Below are 15801 nucleotides of genomic sequence, written 5' to 3'. Positions count from 1 at the left end.
ATTTTACGAGTATTATCTTCACAATTATTGTGAATATTTATTTATAAAGATTAACTATTATACAGTACATAAAAATCTTTTCACTCGCTTCATTCTATTTATTTATTTATTGAATTAAACACGAGCCATTACAATCAATCATACATTAATTTATTTAATTTAATTAATTATTACATAAAATAAAATAGTAAAAACAAAGTACAGAATATAAACGCATAATAATTATAAAAAAAATAATAATTGTAATAATTTTAAACACATACGATATTAATTATCATAATAATAGTAATATTTATCTAATAAAAATCAATTAATTAATAATAATAAAAATAGTAATAATAATTAATAAAATAATAAACTGTCGTACGTGTGATTTGACGGTAAAATGTCATCGTACATGATTATCACAATGTTGTCTGGAGGAATGTACCGAACTGCTGCTAAACGTTACATTATCAGACGTATATTATGTCATATATTTATATTAATATATATATATATATATATATATATATATATATATATATATATATATATATATATATATATATATATATATATATATAAATGTGAATGCTTGAGCGTATCACAACCCTAGAGCCTATAGTTACGGTACGTTAATCTTAAATAACTAAAAAGTACCCTTAAAGTTTATTTATATTTTATAAAATGTTCATTAAAAATTAATTACATTTTCATTAAAATTAAAAATTATAAAAATAAAATAATATATAAAATATCAAACTAAAAAATTTCTAACTATGAATTCTAGCATTAATATAATAGGAATGGAAAATAGTAGTATATAAAGGTTCAGGATACCTTCCAGGAAGACAATCCACGCTTAATAAAATTAATAAGTACAGAATATGTACATATGTACAACGATAACAATTGTGCATTATCATTATCATTAATTATAATTGTGTGAGAGTTGAGTGATTTATTGTCACGTCTTAGCGTTTTATCGGCGAGTATTATTACACCCTACGGCACACCGCGTGCTGTAAGGTACATTATACCTTTTTGTCCACTATTTTATTTTACTGATATATACTTTATCATTATTTTTATTTCTAAATTTATTATCATAACCATTATTATTATTAAATACGATTATCATAATTATTATTATTATTACTATTTCTGTTATTATTATCGTTATAAATTTGAAGTACTTTCTTGGACATGCTGGTACTCTGTACTCGGATTAAATTGGGCGTATCATTCACTCTCCGATTCTGTGTAACGTTAAAACAAGTGTCAGAGACTTATTAACCACTATCATATATGCGCAGTGCAATATTATGTAGAGGAAGCAGTACACTCGGCCATAAATGAACAAGTAAACCCAAGTACAACACGACAGGCACGCGGCAACGGGAATATTGGATGATGTGTCTTGTAGTTAGACCCCCGTGACACAAGCCAACAAGGCCATCCTTTTGATATAAACTTTTAAATGTGCGTACTTTCCTTTGTTGTCTTCCTCTCATTTTGTTTTATCATCTCATAATCTCTCTGATGCTATCATATATATCTCTTATATCTTATACCTATATATTTATTTATTTATATATAATATATTCATATATTTATTTATTTATTTATTTATATATTTATATAGACTTCTATGTATAAATTTCTCTGTATCGTTCATTTTTTTATATTATTAATACTAAAATCTATATATTGATGGTCGTTAACAGTCGTACCTTTTATTAATTACTAATACAAGGTTTAAAAGGTTGAATTGAGGGCCAAGCAAGTCTTTTATTATAATATATACGTTGAGGCGCGACTGTGGATCCGGCCACTCGACTACATGTCATTTCATATAAATTCAATCACTCGGCATTATAAACACCTCGGCACGATGCAACAACCTCAAATATATTACAGTCGTGCGGGAATAATAATTCATCATATATATCATATAAAATCACGATACTCTTGACTAAATCATGAAATAAATGTCTGATTAAACGTGTACAGTTAGCACCTGTCGTGGAACTATTTGAGCGCTCGTCCCGGGTTGCTGTTGGGGCGTTTGTTGGTGCGAGTAAGCCGGCTCTTGAAGACGCGGTTTCGTGTAGGGTTTATGGAGGCTCTCTTCATACGAGAAACTCGCCGTGTTATTTCTCGCCTCGGCGCTCGTCGGTTTGTAGAGAGGCGGTAATCTATGTCGTCCTTCCTCAGCAACCATCTCCAGGCTCTCTTCAGCGGGCCCCAATGTACCCAAAGACATTCCGGACAGGGGTCTCACGATAGACACCCTCGGTTCTCCAGTATCCGAATCCTTTAGAGGGTTCGCGTATCTCCTGAGGTTTTCTTCGTTCTGAAGATTATTAGACTTTTCATCCAAATCGCTGCGATGCCGATGCAGCGACGTTTCGCTGCTCGTGGTAGCAGTCAGTCCTGATCTCTGTCTCGATCTCAAGTACCAGAGACCGCCCAAGAGCGCCAGAATCAGAACGGTAGCCAGCGCGCCTCCAAGAACCGCGACATATCCGCTGCTACCGGGACTGTTTGACGCAGTTATTGGATCCGTCAGCAAAGCCGTCTCGACTTTGACTTCTAGCACTGAGGCCAGAGTCAGAGGCCTGTTTATGGGTCTACTCAGAGCCTCCCCTAGGTCACGAGCCGCCTCTACGGCTGCTTCTGAAAATATTGTCACTTCAATGGTGTCGTTATCGCCGGGTTTTAGGTCACACAGTAGCACTAACGATTGCGGTCTTCGCGGGTCTGCTAGCAGCCTTCTCAGTTGTCTGCACAAGAGCTCTACGGAGGTTCCAGGAGCCAGAGTGTCTCTTCTGAGTAGAATAGTCAGTCGAGAGCAAGTTGGTCCCGGAATAGCTTGGCCAGGCCAGCAAGTAAGTGGCGCTGGAAGAGCAGGTGGACCAACTCTCCTGCCAGTTTCCACTGGCCGACATTCGCCCCACGGAGAGCAGGGAGGCGCGAGACAGCTCTCGCCTGGTGATGGTACACAAACTTCGTGAGCCAAGCAGGACGTACCGTTGAGACAATTGCCCTGGCCACACCAGACATTGCTGCATTGATTTTTAGCGTTGCGACACTCACAAACGTCGCAACCATTGTCCCACGTAGTTGCATTGCAACCGGCTCCGCTGGCAGTCCTTATTTCACAGTGAATACCTGTTCTACCGGGTGGACATAGACACGAGTAACTGGCGATACCGTCGATGCATGTAGCTCCACCCATACACGGATCACTTGCACACTCGTTGACATTAATCCGGCAATCTGGTCCGGTAAATCCTGGAGCGCACTCACATCTGAACCAATTAACACCGTCTACGCACCGACCGCCATTCAAACATGGTAATGGTTGACAGTCATCCACGTCTTTACGACAGTTCGGACCTTCGAAGCCCTCGCGGCAGATGCACCGATAACCCCCGTCCGCGGTATTTACGCAGGTGGCGCCGTTCTCGCACGGAGAACTAGCGCAGGCTGGGGAAGCTATGTGACATGCAGCGCCTTCCCATCCTGGGGGACAGTGACACGTGAACCCATCACCGTGATCTTGACAAGTGCCCCCGTGTTTGCAGGTTCCTGGCTCGCAGTGACCGCCTCGGAGCGTACAGGTCTTGCCTTTCCAGCCGCCACGGCACTCACATGTAAAGTCCGCCACTCCGTCTATGCAGGTTCCATTGTTGCGACAAGGCGCGTTGGTACACTCGTCGACGTCTGAAATATATAAGGATTATTATTATATTGGTAATTAATATTTATTTGAGTGGATGGAAAATGTGTCAGTGCTAATTGGTCACTTATTTTTTAACGGGCTATTATTTTTATTAGCAGGCGCGAAAAGGTGAGCGTGAAGAAACCGGTCAAGGGTCAGCTATTTATTGTAGAGTCAAGAAAAATAATTGATTATTTTAAGTTATTAGCGGATTTTTTAAATGTCATTACATTTAAGTGTTAGGTTGTTGTGAAAGATTGAGTGATTTAAAATTTTTTTTTCTTTTTACGTAAGAAATTGATCGAAAGTAATTGAACAATTAATTAATCTGATGTTAGAATGTTAATGAATTGTGTTTCGGATTTTAATATACATAATAATAGTCTTGACTTATTTTAAAAATTAAAAAATTTTAATTCAAGTTTTAAAAAACTTGATTAAAAAATTTTCAATTCATAATTATACTTCAGACACTTTTTAAGAAAGTGTAAAAAATTATATTATGATAATGAGTATTATGCAACATAAAAACTGATGTAGATAAGAGCTTAAGAAAGTTGTAAAAGATGAAAAAGATAATTACCTTCATCGCAAAGGTCACCGGTCCAACCTTCTTGGCAAATGCACTGGAACGAATTAATGAGATCTACGCAGGTACCACCATTTAAACAAGGATTCCCACGACAGTCGTTGATATTCTCATGGCAGCGTTGACCGGTGTATCCAGGATCACAAATGCAAATGCCGTTGCTGCATCTACCGCGTCCATTGCAGGGCGTTCCTTCACTCCCACATCCTGGACTCCCGTCGTCCGGTCGAGGATTGTCTACTGCCAGCTCGGAGCAGTTTTTACCCTGCCATTGCACTGGACAGTGACAGTAATAGTCACTTTGAGTGTTGAAGCACGGAGATGAATTTCTGCAAGGGTTGGGGGTGCAGTGATCCTTTACAATTTCACACTGGTGGCCCGTGAATCCCACGGGACAAACGCACTCATATGTGTTGACAAGATCTCGACACTCGCCGCCGTTTTGACAGGGCTTGGATGCACACTCGTCGATATCTACGTCGCAGTCCTTCCCAGAGTAACCGGGGTTGCATGAACAGTGATAGTCGTTCACCAAGTCGATACACAGTGCTCCGTGTTGGCATTGACCCACGCAGTCGTCTATATTTTTCGTGCAGTTTTTCCCGGTAAATCCGCTTCGACATCGGCATCTAGAAAATAATTGTATGTTTGTAGAATCGATAAAAAAAAAAAAAAAACAGTCAAGCATTGAAATTTTTGCATCAACTCAATTAATTAAGTAAAGAGAATCAGTTTTAATTAAAACTGATAGATCAAATCTTAATCATCAATTTTTTGACTGTGTTTTGATGTGAGAATAAAAAATTAATTTAAATAAATAATAAATTAAATTTGTAAAGTAAAATCATTTCAAAAAAACGGATCACGTTTAACAAAAAATATTTTTGTAATTTGCATAAATTTAAAACAATTTTCTCACGACTATTAAGCAAAAACAAAACAAAATAATATATAATAATAAATCGTAAAGTTTATCAAATTAATTACAACTAATGAAGGATAGTTAATTACAAAGGATAAAATGATACTCCAAGAACAAAATAACAGATAATGATTCAGCGGTTATTAATTACCTGTAATCTCCAGCAAGGTTGACGCAGGTAACAGAGTTTTTGCACGGTGACTCTTTGAGATTACACTCATCAACGTCAAATTGACATAGTGTCCCTTGCCATGCAGCCGGACAATGACAAATGAATTGATTTTTCTCATCAACACAGGTACCGCCGTTCTGGCAAGGCTGGGACGCACATTCATTGACATCCGTCGCGCAATAAGGCCCCGAAAATCCCGGGGCGCATTGACACTCCGCGGTTTCACCCAGTTCGACACACGTCGCGCCATTTAGACAAGGATTTGACGCACACGGGTTGTCAACTTTTTCGCAAGTTGACCCGGAAAAACCGTCCGGACACGTGCAGCGATACTGATCTGGAGCAGTGTTCTCGCACGTCCCGCCGTTCTGACAAGGCTCGTGTGTGCCGCAATAATTTAGATCTTGATCGCAGAGGATTCCTCCCCAATTTGTGTCACATATGCACTGCCAGCTTGACCCATTGCAGTACCCGTGTTTACATCCCGGGTACGGTGTGCATTGGTCGCAGAGGTCCCCGCGCCACCCATGACGACATTTGCATTCACCACTCGCGTTACAGTGTCCGTGAATTGGATGACATCCCTCTTTGCATACCGCTGAAAAATAAAACAAACACTTGTTAAAGTTTGCACTCCTACTATTCCTTGAATTAAGATTTATTACAATTGTTACAATTTTTTCATCAAAATAACAATAATTTTTTTATTTGTTCAAATTATCGGATTGCTTTTATAAGATCAGCCAAAAAAAAAATTCGTGGGAATATTTAAGCGAGAAAAAAATAATATTCACGAGTGTCGGTTGTTTCTGTTGATGAGGATTAGCTCAAATTAATTCATGACTCAAGGGTTTAATATATTAATGAATACAACGGTAGTTTTTTCTTTCTTTCTTCAGAATAATAATAATAATTATTATTATTAATATTATCATTTATATGAATACAGAAATGAGATCGTCGCGGCGGTCTTAGACGTCTATAAATTTTGTTTTAAATTTATATACGAGTTTTTTTTTTCTTCAAAGAATATGCCTGAAATGATTCATAAAAAGCTATCATATGTAGAAGAATTTATCTCTACGCTTAATAAGAGAAATGTAGTTGATAATAATAATTAATAATAATAATAATCATCATCATCGTCAGGTATTTAATAATAATTAATAAAAAAAAGTATTAATTTGAGAGACACATTAAATTTAATGTTTATTGATATGGTTGTCCGTGACATGAAACTAAGTTATAATGATTATCAGTATTAGCACACTCGAGCAAGTATATAAGTGATGATTTGTACGTAGTACATATTCTTGGAAAGAGCATAAACATAAACTATTATTTTAATGAGGTTACTTTTAACAAAATAAAAATATAATGCTAATAAAACAATTGGAAATAAAATAAAAGTCTATTGAAAGAAAAAAAAAAATAACAAAACCCGTATAGTTAATTTCGCAAGACTTTAAGGTTGAAGGTTCGAGTCATGAAACCAAGATTAGAGTCATCGTCAAGATGAACGAGAAACATTGACGTCAAGTAATAAACAATAATGCTTTGCCGTCCTCTATCCGTGAGATAGAATTAAAAATTATCATCGGCAACTTAGCTTTGCTTTTCATACACAACTTCTGAGTTAATAAAAATCTTCGTTTCAAATAAAATACACTGAAAATGATAAATAAATAAATAAATAAATAAATAAATAAATAAATAAGTAATATATAAATGTGCTTATAGATATTTATAATTTACAATTTATATATATTTATTTAATTGCAAATAAGAAATAGTATATACATGTGCTCTTTTTACCGTTACATCACATGCTTTAGCAGCGCGTCTTTTGATTAATAGTACAGCCTCTAAATGCTATATACTATACACCAGGTATTTTTTTATCTGGATAACAGACATTTACAGATATTTATACGACTGCATAGTGAATACCCCAGTCAAGGTAAACTAAATGACGGTGCATAGAAATTTAATCAGTGGATATTATAGCTTTAAATTTCAGATGCCTTTGTGTCTAGCTGGATATTAACTATCAACTAAACGCACAGTCCGAGATCCGAGAATCAATCCCGTCAACTTTAACCTTAGTCCTCTGGTATTTGAATATAAAAGAAGTGAAAAATAGGAGAAAATAAAAAAATAATTAATCACTCATCACACTCAGATGCTCCACATTCGAAACCCGGTTGGGAGATCCATTGGTAGATGGTTTACGGTTGATGGCTGATGGAATGAACTAGCCGTAGATCGTAGAGTAATTTGGTCCTTTCGATAAAGCATTTATAAATGCCGAGACATATAACAAGTGAACGTTGACTAAGACCGACATCAAGATGACAGAAAGTGATAAAAAAAATAATACAAGAAATAAAATGAGCGGAGATGGGAATAATCCTTCGTCATGGTATCTATATTCTATATGTGTGTATTATTATTCTCATACGATCTTTATCCCCACGACTATTAAAACCGATTCAACGTTAAGCGACGAACGGCAAGTGTTCAGTCTTCGATTCTCATAGAAGTGAAACTGCAAAACATACAACATACAAACATTTATAAATATATATATATATATATATATATATATATATATATATATATATATATATATATATATATATATATATATATATATATATATATATATATATATATATATACACATTTATATATCAGCATACATTAGTTGATAGTTTGCTAAAGTCATAGCTGAAACCGTGCGAAGAAGATGGCTGTTGTGGTGCGCTGTTGAAAAGTCGTGGAGTGAAATTTACCAGCGACCTTTCAATGACAAAAATGCTGAAGCCAGTTTTCTCGCTAGGTACATTATGTGTATTTATATACCATACCGTGGTTTATAAACATTGCTCTCTAGCTCCTAGCGAGAGGTAAAGAAATATATGTATACAAAAGTATTGAAGATTTTCCCTTCCCTTCTCTGTACCGACTGTCTTGCCCTGCCTTCTCTTCTCTTCCCTTCCATTCCATTCCATTCTCTCGCGTTAACGTTATATGTCTGTGTATTATACACATTGTATGTACGTATAATATCATATACATAGTAGTAGATTGAAAGGACGATGGGAATCTTATCCATGAACCCCCGGAGCTATGAAGAAGGTCTGCTAGCCTACTTAAAAATATTTTTAATGTTACAACGCTTACAACTTTTAAGTATGAGCATCTAATTGTGAGTATAAAAGATTTTTCATAATCTTCAGCTTGATGACCATCATCATTATGATCATGATGGTTACGAAGGTTTTTGCTTTAGCACAACTCTTATCTGGAAAAAGTATTGTAGAGACAAAAGAGAATAGAACAAGAAACAGCAGCTGGTGCGTGATGCATTTACGAGGAGCCGGAAGTAACGATTAGCAAAAGAAGAAAGAGCTTTTATATTGAATCATCGTGGATGGCCCATTGTAACTTTACTTAGGCGTTGGTCATGTCAGACGTCGTTAGTTTAGTTGTCGTGCATGGATATCACAGGGCAGCATGTTATGTAGCGAGTATGCTTGAGGTCTGTGGTGGAAAGACCTCTCATCTCGCGTGATACGCACGACGGTCAGCTGACCTATACCTTTATATGTTGAGAATCGTACGATATAATATATCGTCGCTCTACTAACTCTTATCTCCTTCTATTCATTTTTATGAGGCTTATCTTTATAGATGATATATATTTGATACTGAGCATTAAGATACATACTAGAACACATGTTTAAATAATTCATAGGTTTTACGAGCGACTTCTTTTTGCTTGGTCGTTCTTCTTATTCTTTTATATTGCTCATGAACGCGGTGATAAATTTTGATATTTACGTGTAATAAAAATTAATGAAATTTTATTGCAATTATTCTGCTGTCGAAATTAGAAACTTTGTTGAAGAAATAGTAAAAGATTAAAGAAATGAAAAATGGATAACCATTTATTTGATTATGCACATAATATTCATATCAAGGAAGACAGATTGAGATTAGATGGTATGTGAGATGAGTTTTCTTTTAAAAGTGAAAGGTCAACGGGGGATTTGGTATTTTTTCTCACGCCGACGGCTACCGTTAAGCAATTTCTTGTGAGAGACGTTAGTTGCGCGATCTGACAGCTTAAACTCACGTCTATGCTAAATATTATAATAATATCAGCGAGCTACTATGAAGGCCAGGCGTTCTCTGGTTGAATTACTCGCGTTTTAGACGACATTTAGGATTCTCATATTATCTCTCAGTTTAATTATTATTTTGTTCTTCTCGTGACAAAAGTAATTATTATCAATTTTTACTTTATTCATCACAATCAAGGACACTGGTTGAATTTTTTTAATTATCGCAAATGACTGGTTATCCCGAGAAATATATTATTATTTCTTGAACTAAAAATGTAAACTTTAGTCTAAAAATAAATTTTAAAAATAAACTCACCTGTCTCGCAGTCGGCTCCTTTCCACCCGTGTATGCAGACTTTATCACCGTTTTCGTCGCAGGTGTAGTGCCCGAATATGTCGTCGCGCGGTCGACAAAATTTGGTGCAGGTTGCATTGTAGTAATGATCTGCGCACTGAACCCTTAAACGATAAGTTAGATGTGCATTTCGTCCTTGATGATTTAGGGTGTGCCACGTAGTACCAGGAAGGACGATTCCGCTGTAACTGGCCTCTTCTATTACTCCGCCGTTGGGCTCGTCTCGTGCCTGAAGAATCAGCGTGAATTGACGCTGAAAAAGGTTAAGATCAATTAGCGGTAATCGATTATGCCCACTTGGGAATTGTCGTACAAATATCTATATTTATTTAGTATCTGTTATTTAATTTATTTCAAATGTCCTAACATAGTCAGTGTCCAAGCATGGAAGATACAGCCTTCCAAAAATGGTAACTGCTGTAAAAAAGTGATACATATGTTATGTTATTTATTTTTTTTTTTTTATTTGTCTTCTGGTTACAGTTTAATTATCACAAATCAACTAACTTTTATTATATTATATTTATTATTATTTAATGATTCGTGTTTAGTATACTATGTAGTAGGTATTTTCACAATCACTACTCATTTCTGTCTACTTATTATGTTATACATACATATAATCTGATACGATAATGTCAAATGACAGATAATGAAGCAATCTTAACTTGACAGTCGCTGACAATTTAACTCAAATAAAAATAATTATAATTATTTTTATTTTTAATGTTTGGCTTGTAATGTCAACAGTCAGTCCCGCGGTTAAAAGTACATTCAATGCCGGTATGAGACAATACATTTGTTTGCAAGTAGCATTCCGTACTCCATGAAATACCTATCTGATGATACGTTGAAGAACGCATTGAATTCTTGAGTAAGGAGTTCCGGATAATGCCTTTTTATAACATTATATTATATTATATTATATTATATTATACTTGTACTACAATACCTAATATTTTTTATTATTTATTATTCTGAGAGGTCAATGTGTGAATTTAATAGTATTATATCTACTGTAGACTGATACATGAGTGAAAAGCAAAGACTGGTCAAAGAGTCGAGAGTATAAAGAGTGAAGAGAGAATAAAAATAATAATAAAAAATAAAAAAGAATGAGCGACTTGGCGGACGTTGAGACTTTAACGACCAGGTTAGATTGCCGCGCCTGATCGAAGGAGCTATGAGTGACGGTCGGTTGATGCAATAAATAAATACCGATGGTGTGTGTACGTGTACATGCTCAGGATGTCTTTTGTGTGGTTGGCGTCGGCGGGAAGATAGGACAAGCCGGTGTAGCAAACATCGTATATCGTACGCAATGCGTTGTTGCTTTTTTCGCGCATTAAATGCTACGCGAATCCGTCGATCCGTGGCTGTTTGTTTCGTTTGAATTTGCAACACAAGTGAGTATTGGGACTGTAACTGGGACTCGGATTGGGCGGCATGGGGCATCAATGCGATGATAAATACTCTTCCGAGCTAATGTGGGTACTGAGAATGTGAATAAGATACGTGATTTGAGATTGGAGTTTTAGTCTGGAGTTTGCAAAGACGAGTCGGAGTTGAGACTGCAAGTCTGAAGCAATCGCTAGTGGGAGATCTCTGTGTTCTCCATAACGAGTCGAGAGGAAGTAAACTGCGGATTCGGTACTCTCTGGATAGGATAACAATCGAGAAAGTAATGTCGGAAATTTCAGACCGATGTACGATATTTTATGCGTGGGTGTTTACTTATATACTCAGTACTCTGTCTATATAATGATGATAATACACAAAGACTTTGTTTAATGCTGAATGTCGGTAGTCAGTAGTAGTGGTAATGCACGGCCAGACAGACGAATCACTATAATATGTATGTATATGTTTAAATGTATAAATGTTCGACAACGTTGTCGCTGTCGATGAGCACGTAGAAGTAGTAGATGAGAACTAATTGGTGTTAATTGGTGGCTCGCTCGAAGCTCGGGTTTCCCACGCCCGCGACTTTAGCGCTCCCATTTATTTAGTTGTTGCCTTTTTTTCCTGCTTCGTCATACCCATTTACTTCTGCTACTGTTTGAGCTTTCTTTTTTTATCTTCACACCTCGTATGCTTACATGTTAAGATTATTCTAATTTATATTACTTATTTAGTTGTGACGCTTTAGAACTGAATGGAGAAAAAGAAGACGCAAGAGTATAAAATAAAAACAAGAAGGACAAAGAGAAAGATAATAAGAATAATAATAAAAAATAAAAGAAGAAGAGCAAATGTAATACGTTATGTAGTGAGTAGTGTGTTTGAAGAATGGCTTTGAAACGCGCCCGGTTTCGCTAATGTAACCCAAACGATAGCCTTTGTCGGTCCGGCAATTTCTCTACCCTTTTTCTCTCTTGTCTCTTATTCGATGTTAGTTTTATTTTAAGCCATACACTAAGGCTGTACTTTCCAATACACCGTGTATCTTCTATAGTATCCTTATCCTTATTCTTATTCTTATATTAGACTCTCGACTCTACTCTGTCTTAGCGAGAGGAAGAGCGCAGTGGGCGGTCGCGATCGGTGTACGACACGCTCGTGAGCCATAATCGAGACTTAATTTTTTATCGTCTGCAAAAATTTTGACTATACATAATATACATCATTGATAAAATATTGCCCGTTGTTTTTAGTTTTGCCCTTTTTATTTGTTATTTATTTTTGGTTCTTGGGCTTGAGTATATTTATAGAGAGATGTTTAGACGGTCCGGGAGGTCGCGGAAGAAATTCCCAGTGTTCCGCTTCCGTTACTGCAAGATCTGCTGAGAATACTAATGGTTTGGGTTTGTTGGATCTCCCGAGGCTCATCCGGTTCTATTGCGTAGGTACAATACAGGAACCGTAATAATCAGCCGTTTAGATCGATTGTACTATACGCGCAAGTTCCGGCGAAAGCCTTCCTTCATTCTATTGCTATTGCTATTGGTGTTATTATTGTTTTTATTTGCTAATCTACCTCACCTCACCACTTGAACGTCTTTTCGTCTTTTCTATAGAACTCTGCTCCTCTATTAAGGACATATTATGCATGAGTGTCTACATATTAATGCAAAAAGAATATAATGAAACAACGAAAAGGAGACTGGACTTTTGCCTGAGAACAATACGGAGCAACTTCCTGTGCTAGTGTACATTTTTAATTGTTACAAATCAACAATTCTTAAATTCATTCTTATATTTATTTATTTATCTTATCTAATAAAATTAATCATTTATATTTTGCGTTACATGTGTGATCTAATTAAAGTTTGGAATATTTTACCGAGACGCAGTTGTAGGAAAAAAAAAAAAAGAAAAAAGAATACATAATAAAAAGCTAAGTGTTTAGGTCATTGCATTTAGTTTAAATGAATTGCTTTTGAGTTGATTAAATGAGGGAGTGCTACTTTTGTCAGGTGGTTATAACGAGATTGTCGATGTCGCCGGAGGGAGTAGTAAAAAATTGTCGCGTCGTCGAGTCAGGCGTCAAGGCACGTAGCTAATACCTCATCGACGACGGTATATCCACATAGTCTACGGTCTACCCGTAATCCGGAGAGACCAAGATGACATGTTGTGTGTGCGTGAGAAGCCTGATGTGTATGCCTTTTATTTATATATGTATACAATATACAGTATTATATATAAATATATATACGTCTTGCAGGCTGATGACTAGAACACCGGAGTTAAGAGTAAGTCTGAGTCTGAGATCTCAGTCTGTTGTCTCTGTGTCAGTCAGCAAGTGTGGAACCTCAGCTCACGTTTCGCGGAAAGGATCGGACAAGTTGTACGTGAGGACGCGTACAAACTCTTCTACTACTTTACTAACACTGTGTTTATATTTATTTATATATTTCTTATACGTGTAAAGTTGAGGCCGATAGGTAGAAGTATAGAAAGACTCACGTCGTGAAGGAACGATGACTCCCTCAAGCTCTCTTTTTTCCTTTATGGCGTCCTAAATCTTAGCCGCGGCATCATCGGAGATTCAAACGACTTCAATCAACACAGAATAGAGTTGAATAGCTAATTTAAATTTAAGGAAGCTCTTTTAATTTCTCACGCCGTTTTTTTTTTTTTCTCCTTAATTCGGTCTATTATGTATTATTTATAAAAATATATAGTCTATTTTATAGTACACGAGGAATCAGATCCCCAATGAATAATAACAATGATGATGATGATGATGATGATGATGATAATAATAATAAAAAGGCAGAAGGTCGATGCTTCAGCTACAAAGGGTCCAAGGACGAGCATATCTTCTCTACTCGGAGGTCTCTCGAGAGTTCTTCGATCGAGATGATGCACACGGGGATTCTGAGAGGAAGAGAAGAAATGAAGAATATAATTGCAAAGTTGGATGAGCTAAAATGAAGAAATTTTTTAACCGCTTTTTTAAATTAACAAATTTTAATTACTAACTTTAATAGTTGTGTTTCAAAAATATTAACAACTCGATCGGAATGAATTAACTTATCGTTTTTTAGTTTGCAGTGATTTAACATTTAATTATTTCGCGGAGGTAATTATTTTTCGCTTAATTTTTGTCGGAGCTGGATAGCGAGGTGGATATATATATATATATATAAATATATATATACAGTGAAAAAGGTTTACGTGATTGCGTGTACTTAATACTCGAATGTTTAAAGACAAGTAATATAAAATACGGGATGTATATTATATATGTACAATGGAAGATAAAATGGTGAATCTTGAAAGTTTGCTCGGAGATGCGAGCTTAAAAGTATTTTATATACATTATTACATTATTATATTAGTCCGGTTCAGGTTCTTGTCTGATGTGAGTATAAGTTTGAGTTGTAAAGAACGGAGAGCCTCTGCAATTCTCCGTTGGCTGGTCTTGGTCTTAGTCTTACTCTCAGTCTTGGTCTTGGTCTTGGACATATATACTGACGAGGGGTAAGGCGAAAAGCCGAAAAGAGGTTTGGTATGCGGCTCGCGGAGCAAGTTCACACACGTTTAAACCTGAGTGAGGTAGAATGAGACTGCGGAGGAAGCAACGGAGAAAGAGAGTTTCTCTGTTAAAAAGATGTAAAAGAGTAAAAAGGGATAAAATGAAAGAGGATAGAGATTAATGTATTGAATACATATAGTTGTACATACAATATACATAGATACATACACACACCAAAGAAAGGGAGATAAGACGAGAAGAGATGAGAGTAAAAAACAGAGAAGCCGTTGCCTAAACCGTGGCGACATATCTTCTCATTTACATACGCCATTATACACTTGTGATGCACATCTCTTATGTATACAATACACACGAGTATATACATGTATGCAAATATACACACACTCACCCACACAGTATTTAAGCGTATGCATACGTCAAGTGGATGAAAAAATATGTACAACTCGTACTCTTTACATATTACGTGTGTACAACCTCGTCACTAATGTTCCGATGTGTGTTTGTGGATGTAATGGTTTTACTTTTTATTTATTTTTTCTTCATTATTCTGGTTCAGGTGCTTTTCTTATTCTTCAACTAGATTTTTGTTTTCAATTTATTTTTATGTCTACCTTTTAAATCCGTATTGTGAGTCGAGTATGTATTGTATTTAAAAATTTACAAGTTTTTATTATAACATGTTGCCTTTATAACATTTTTCTCACTTACACACAAATCTCATATGCCACGATTTTGAGCGGAGATGCAGGTATGTATACACCTGTTGGAGCGTGAGTCACTTGCTCCCCTGCGGGTTCTCAAGAGCTCGTATGGTTAAAAAATAAAATTAACAAATGTTTGAAAATAAAAAATTGCAACATAACACAGCATCGGAGATAAAAAAAAAGGTTAAATCCGGTTTTGTTGATACTTAAAATTCTTCTTTATGTATTATTTTGTTTCGCTGCATGGATATTAATATTATAACGCTTGAGATTTT

At 35.9% G+C, this 15801-nt stretch overlaps 1 protein-coding gene and 1 long non-coding RNA gene across 2 annotated transcripts in view; one reads left to right on the top strand and one right to left on the bottom strand.

Moving 5' to 3' along the window:
• Positions 1–15801, top strand: part of LOC141530835 (uncharacterized) — an 83822-nt gene that overhangs the window by 7424 nt on the left and 60597 nt on the right. The window lies entirely within an intron of this gene.
• Positions 559–15801, bottom strand: part of Ser (protein serrate) — a 39489-nt gene continuing 24246 nt past the window's right edge. The window contains exons 3-6 of the mRNA XM_074248190.1: positions 9839–10130; positions 5372–5990; positions 4293–4927; positions 559–3711 (exon numbers count right to left, since the gene is read on the bottom strand). Coding sequence (XP_074104291.1) covers positions 1982–3711; positions 4293–4927; positions 5372–5990; positions 9839–10130 — 3276 coding nt within the window. The 3' untranslated portion in view covers positions 559–1981. The remainder of the gene's footprint in view (positions 3712–4292; positions 4928–5371; positions 5991–9838; positions 10131–15801) is intronic.

Source organism: Cotesia typhae, unplaced genomic scaffold, assembly GCF_013202065.1.
Source record: "Cotesia typhae breed Kobodo isofemale line unplaced genomic scaffold, CoteBio_Ctyphae contig_5, whole genome shotgun sequence".
Classification (NCBI taxonomy): domain Eukaryota; kingdom Metazoa; phylum Arthropoda; class Insecta; order Hymenoptera; family Braconidae; genus Cotesia; species Cotesia typhae.
The sequence above is the reverse complement of the archived record's forward strand: the minus strand, read 5'-3'. Positions and strand labels throughout refer to the sequence as shown.